The following is a 6,329-nucleotide window of genomic DNA, read 5'->3' as shown; positions in this document are numbered from 1 at the left end:
GCTCGGATCGGCTCCGCCACGCGGTTTGACGACCCCGCCTCTCCCTCCTCTCTAAGCGCAGTTTTGATAGGAGGGAGGGGGGGGCGAAGGAGTATAAGTATGGAGGAAACCCAAAGTACATGGCCTGCCTCATGCGTGACAGAATTCAGCGTTGTTGGTTATTACTATCATTGAACAGAGCACCTTCTCAGTAATGTTTTTTTCTTCTTCTGGAAACCGCAAAACTGAGAACAACGCGTCAAAGTTGAGGCTGCCTATCGCCTAGGAGGAGCCGATAGCCGAGTCGCCATACCGTCGCGACTGGTGCGGTCGATCAGGGAGGGGCCATTGGGCTCGTGGAAGAAAACGGACTGGTGCTATAGTTTTTGGTAAAACAATAAAAAATATGGCTTAACTTTAATTAATCCTATATGTACAAATCGTAACACGTATGGCTTGTCTACAAGTAATAAAAATAGTTGTGATGGTATATTAAATAGAAAAATAATGTTTGCTAAATAAAATCACATCTTAAACAGTCCACAGGTTGCAGTTTTCAGTTTAAACAATAACAGATAGTTAGGAGACAAAGTACTAAGTATTGTACTTGTCTGCCTTAGGAATCACAATAGCATATAAATGTTTGCACCTCACCCAACAAGTCTCATTCACGCATAAATACACAGTCACACACGAATTTATCGTTTACAGTTTGTTTGGGGTTTCCCCTATATAACTTAAAATCATTTTAAATAAAATATCTAACATAACGAAATTTCACTTGAGTATTTCATCAGACTTTTCTCGGTTGCCCCGTTTTCCACGGGCGCAGCGAGATCGTTTGGCGGGACGGGTTGCGCACCCGCCCGAGCATATGAAACAACAAAAAACAGCAATGACGGCGCGAGCGCATCACGCATTATACACAAAATAACTAACAAGTGACAGTCGCGGTAATAAATAAATAACAACGTTAGCAAACGCACTGGAACGCGGGGGCGATGACGATACAGCGTGACGGTCGAGACGTCGTCGTCACGGCGGCACCGTCCCCAACAACGAGTCTCTCTCACGTCTCTTCTCTTTCCACGCGCACAACGACCATACTTGCGAGGTTGATAGTTGAACAGGACGTCCCCCCGAAACGCTGAGCTCGCCTCCTCCAACAATCACAAATTTCATCGGACGTCGAATCGACGTCGACGGGAGCATAGTATTTTGCCACGAAAATCTATGTGTAATTTCGGTATCGACGTCGTCGTCGTCGTCCTACGTAGAGCCTCAGGGCGCGAGGAAGCTCTCGAGCCAGTCGACATACATGGCCACGTCCGTGAACACGACGAAGTGGCTGGGGTCGCAGCGGTCCTGCTTGGTGCGCACCGACAGGCTGACGAGGCCGCGCAGCTGCCACACGGCCTCGTCGTCGGGCGCCTCCTCGTCGCGCTTGAAGAACATGCCGCCGCCGCTGTCGCCGTTGCAGACGCTCGTGCCGGCGGCCGGCTGGTCGGGCGAGTAGCCCGCGCAGTACGTCTTGTTGTTGGTGTACACGCCGAAGAAGGACGGGTAGCTGTAGACGCAGATGGCCGGCGAGACGACCGGCATCAGGGCCTGGTGCAGCTCCTCCGTGAGCAGGCCGTCCGTCTCGATGCCCCAGCCCACCACCTGTACGCCGGGCAGAACATCAGAGAATGCCGTCAAACACACATTTCTCGTCAGGATCACTTATAGCAGGAGGTTCGGGAGGACAGAAGGAGGGTCGCGAGGAGTCCGAGACTCAGACTGGCCGCCGCTGCCCGCTGAAATGAATTTAAAGTAGGCAGCAATTATGCGAATATGGACCCCAAGTTTGGCAGCTCAAAGTTTTACGATTTGACTTGGACGTCGTTATACACCACACAACAGTAGTCACGAATGCGTGTTATCTACTGCAAGCCCGACTCATAGAGCCAGCTGAGCACTTAACGCATGGCATTTTTTCGCATTACACTGTACCAAAGAATTTTTTAAGTGTGAAATGTTTCCGTAAAAGGTGGAAAATTTAAAAATATTTCCAGGAAAATTTTGAAACTTTTCTGGAAAAAATTCAGATAATAAAACAATGATTCTGAGAAATTTCCCGAGGATCCTCCGTAAAATTAAAAAAATTAAACCCCTAACTGGTATCGCGAGCAGGTGTGTTGAGAGGGTTTGTCTATCGTACCGCTTCACCTGGTGTTTACTGTATCCGCCTCGGCCAATGGAGAGTAAGAGAAACAACACGCCCTGAGGGTCAATCATTCTGAGAAAATTTCGAAAAAAAATAAATGTCTATTTCGTAATCTTTTTCACGTTCCCTGTCCTCCCTCCGCTCTGCCGTGCTCTGCCCTTGGGGTCCATACCTTGTCGCTATCGGTGTCTGGCTGGGCAAGATCCGTTCGCCAACCGACCACCTGCGTAACACACAATCACACCAAAGCTGTACATACTCTGATCGCCAGAGACTCTGCCCCGGGGGGCCGGGGGCCGGGGCGGGTGACAACCATGGCGTCACCTTGCATGACGTCTGGGACTCGCGTAGACGCACAGGAATACCCCACGCACTATCGCCCGGCAGAGCAGAGAGAGAGAAAGAGAAGCGGAGTTTGTTGTCTTACCGTGCCGAACTTGCCCTCGACGTGCGACAGCTCGGTGTGGTCCTTGTCCCAGAGGCAGACGGGGCGCACGGCCGCCGTGATGGCCGCCGGGCTGGACAGGATGAGCACGGCGATGTCGTTGCGGTAGTTGGTGTAGTTGTAGCCCGGGTGCACGTGGATGAAGTAGACCTGCGGCGGGAGGAATAAGGTAGAGGATTACAAGCGCCGCCGATATTGTCACAGTGTACGTCGGGGAGGTGTCGGCGCCGGCGCGCACAAGTTGGAGCGGGGCGGCCGGGCCTCGCCGCCGCCGCGCCTCCCGCGCTCCGCCCTCCGCCCAACTTGGCGGTAAAGACCCCCCCGAGGGCGGAGCAGGCGGAACACTCGGCCCCGTAATTCAGAGCAGGAAAACGCGGAACAGCCAGCAAGTGGCTGTCGGGCGCGGCCACCCAGACACAATTAAAGCTCGAGAGAGATATATCTTTTGGACTCAACGGTGCCGAGAGAGGGTGCCGGAGGTGGCTCCTCCTCGTACTGTCACTCACGTGCTTGTCCTGGACGCCGTCCTCGGAGGTGGTGCGCAGGGCGTGCTTGCCGAGGAACACGAGCAGCGACTCGGGCCCGACGGGCCGGCCCACGGTGGTGGTGACGCAGTGCGCGGCCGTGACCACGACGGTGGGGCTGATGAGCGAGCCGCCGCACTGGTACTTCCAGTCGCGGCCGTGCGGCTTGTAGAGCGCCACGTGCCACGGCCACTTGCCCGGGATGGAGGTCTCGCCGTTGATGATGAGCGGGGTGGCGGGCGGCGCGATGGTGCCGCAGGTGGAGCGCGTGGGTCGCGGCCTGGCGGCCGGCTCGGGGGCGGCGGGCCGGCCGCGCACCGGGTCGTCGTAGTTGGACGTCGGCCAGGGCTGCGGCACGGGCGTCATGTCCACGGGTGGCGGCGGCGTCGGCCTGCGGGGTCGGGTTAGGGTTAGACGTTTAATTTTCCGGCAACTTACTACAGAGAAAATTTGTGGGGGTTGGGGTGGGGGTGGGGGACCGGGGCTGGACACCACTCCACCGACGACGTACCTGCGCGTCGCACCCGGGCGAGCGGGCCGCGGCGGCGCCGCGGTGGTCCGGGGCGGCTGGTACGAGTCTCGGTCCGCGCTGGGGTTGTACTTGGAAGTGTAGACGGGCGCGGGCCGCTCCGTGGTGCTGGGCGGCCGGTAGACGCCCCTGTCCGGCTCGGGCGCGGGCGCGGGCGCGGGCCGGTAGATGTTCCTGTCGCGCTCGGCGTCCACGGGCGGCCGGTACATGCCCCGCTCGGGCTCCGTCTGGTTGGGCTGTGGCTGGTACGAGTCCTCCATGGGGGGCCGGGCCGGCCGCGAGTGCTGGTAACCGCCGCGCTCCTCCGTGTAGTTGTTGACGGGCTGGTAGGCGTCCTCGGCGGGCCGCTGGTACAGTGTGGGCTCGTTACTGGCCACCTGGAGGAAAGACGACAGTGAGCACCGGGACCTCGGTGGCCTCCAGGAAGTGCGTCCGTTTTTCTCGGATTCATTCGACAAGCTAACGCAAACACACAAGCTAAGCGCCTGCGAGACTCGGGGTAGGCCACCCCGCTGTACACGTATGCACTGCATGGACGATGTTGCCTACCCGCCAGGCGCTTTGAAAGCTTGAATGATCCCTTCTTGGCGTACTGCTCCGCACCGTCACTTACCGAGTTGGCGCCGCTGGACGAGTAGTAGTTGTCGGGGTTGGCGCCCGGCGGCGGCTCGTACGCGGGGCTGGGCTTGGGGGTCGTGGTGGTGGTGGTGGGCCTGGGGGGCGGCTGCGTGGGCCGCGCGGCGGCGGTTCTGGGGGGCGGTTGGGTGGGGGGTGCTGGGGCCGGGGGCGTGGCGCTGGGCCTCGGCTCATCCTGGTCCAGCTGCTGCTGTGCGGCGGCGATGCTGCCCGCACTGCCCCCGCTGCCCCCGCCGCCACCGCCGCCACCTCCGCCGCCACCGCCCCCACTGTTGCTCGCGGCCGCGCCGCCCCCAGCACCCCCGATTCCCGGTGGCCGGCTGATGCTGGTCGTGACTGACCTGGGCGGTGTCACCGGCGTGGTGAAAGGTCGGGACGCTGAATCGAGACAACAGGATGAGCTTAGCCCGCGTTAGTCAAAGAATCCTGCAGCGTGGGCATGGATTTACGGACTCGCACCCACCAGTGTCCTGCTCGAGGTCGGGGTTGCTGCTGCCGCAGATGGACCTGCCGTTGAGCTTGATGTTGGCGATGTATGGGATGTTGTCACGGTCGCCAAACGCAGCGAAGATCCTGACGGGGAGCGGCGGCCCGGGCGTCAGTCTCGTCTTGAGAGCGAGGATCGTGAACTCGACGTTGTCCGACGTGGTCACGTCGCCAAGAAAGTTCTGCGAATCACAAACAGAGTAATTAGAAAAGGCAAAACTTTTGATAAAAGGTGTTTTCTTTTTTGTAGGACCGTATATGAAAATATTTCTTTGTAATTTTAAAATAAACTTAACAGAAATTGTTTGGAATTTTCCTACAGCAAAGCATCAGTGTATGGGCACCAGGGCCCGCCTGGTCACTCACTCCGAGGATCTGGGCGCGATGTGTGAGGCGGACGTTGAGTCGGAGGCCGTCCAGGGTGTCGTCCGTGGTCACCAGAATGACGCCGTACCAGCGGTTCTTCTCCGGCTCGCGGCCCTCGTAGCTGAAGACGCTCGGGCACGGCGAGCTGGGGTGCGGGCCGCGCGTGGGCTTGGCGGCCAGCTGCGCCACGGCACCGGGACCCCCGCCGCCGCGGCCCCCGGGACCGACCCCGGCCAGCAGCAGCAACAGCGCCAGCACCATCTGGGACAGAATAGAGGCGGTCAGGTCTATAGGCTAGGCCTCGGTGGGCGCTCCCGCATCGCTTGAGGACGCGGCGCCGCGGCACGCCGGCGCACGTTGGGCTGCCTACTCTCACGGCGCATGGGCCGCGGCGGCAGACGCTTCTATCTAGGGATTTTTACTATTTTCCTGAAGAGTATCCTCGGTCAATTATTTTTCAATCCCTTAAAATTTTCTGGAAAGTTTAATTTCTTCGTAATTTTTCTGGAATTATGTTCCCCATTATTTCTGGTAAAGTTTCAGGAAAAAAAATAATATTTAAAAATTTCTGGACGCTTTGACAGGACTTACATCATTGACGTTCCGCAAAGGCGTGTGTGCCATCATGGTGGCCTGCTCTGCTCCGCTCCGCTTCTCTCTGGGTCCGGTCTACGACGTCGTGTTCCCGCTGGAATGAGACAGAAAAGAACAAATGAATCCCCCCGAGATGCAGTAGACGCCCCCGCCTTGTTCACCCCCTCTCCTTTTGCTTATCCAACCCCCCGCTCAGTCTTATTTATCTAAGCACTAATGACGCCCCCCCTCTCTCTCCCTCTCCCTCTCCCCCTCCCTCTCTCCCTCTCCTCCCTCCCTCTCTCGCCCTCCCGCCGGCCGGGCCCTTCCTGATGCGGATATCTGCCCGGGAAGCACGTTGTCCGGCCGAAACTGTTTTCCCGTCGCCCGCAGTCTGATAAAAGTGTTCCTCCCGCAGACCCTAACCGATTTCTCCCCGGTTTCGCTAAAAATAAAAGCGACGAAACCGGGATTTCCGCGGCAGGCCGCCCGGCCGTTCGCGTCCTCGCGGCCCCCTTCCCAACGCCGCGGCTCCTCCTCGCTCCCCCCTCTTTCGTATGGGAGATATTTCGCCTGCCGTTATTA

General features: G+C 58.2%; 1 protein-coding gene across 2 annotated transcripts; it reads right to left on the bottom strand.

The window, feature by feature from the left end:
• Positions 1 to 379: 379 nt before the first annotated feature.
• Positions 380 to 5,861, bottom strand: LOC113213611 (serine proteinase stubble-like). 2 transcript variants are annotated; one of them, XM_026432732.2, is made up of 9 exons: positions 5,763 to 5,861; positions 5,172 to 5,432; positions 4,783 to 4,987; positions 4,297 to 4,697; positions 3,666 to 4,060; positions 3,137 to 3,545; positions 2,613 to 2,780; positions 2,358 to 2,408; positions 380 to 1,641 (listed from the first exon to the last, which is right to left on the bottom strand). In XM_026432732.2, exons 1-9 carry the CDS (start codon positions 5,796 to 5,798, stop codon positions 1,261 to 1,263), a joined length of 2,307 nt encoding a protein of 768 aa, XP_026288517.2. In that variant the 5' UTR covers positions 5,799 to 5,861; the 3' UTR covers positions 380 to 1,260. The 2 variants fall into 2 exon arrangements, with proteins under 2 accessions (XP_026288517.2, XP_026288523.2); XM_026432738.2 differs by lacking the exon at positions 2,358 to 2,408.
• Positions 5,862 to 6,329: the final 468 nt, after the last annotated feature.

The sequence above is a fragment of the Frankliniella occidentalis genome, unplaced genomic scaffold (genome assembly GCF_000697945.3).
Source record: "Frankliniella occidentalis isolate FOCC.00 unplaced genomic scaffold, Focc_3.1 Scaffold38, whole genome shotgun sequence".
Taxonomy (NCBI): domain Eukaryota; kingdom Metazoa; phylum Arthropoda; class Insecta; order Thysanoptera; family Thripidae; genus Frankliniella; species Frankliniella occidentalis.
Note: the sequence above shows the minus strand (reverse complement) of the source record. Positions and strands in the feature narration are given on the sequence as shown.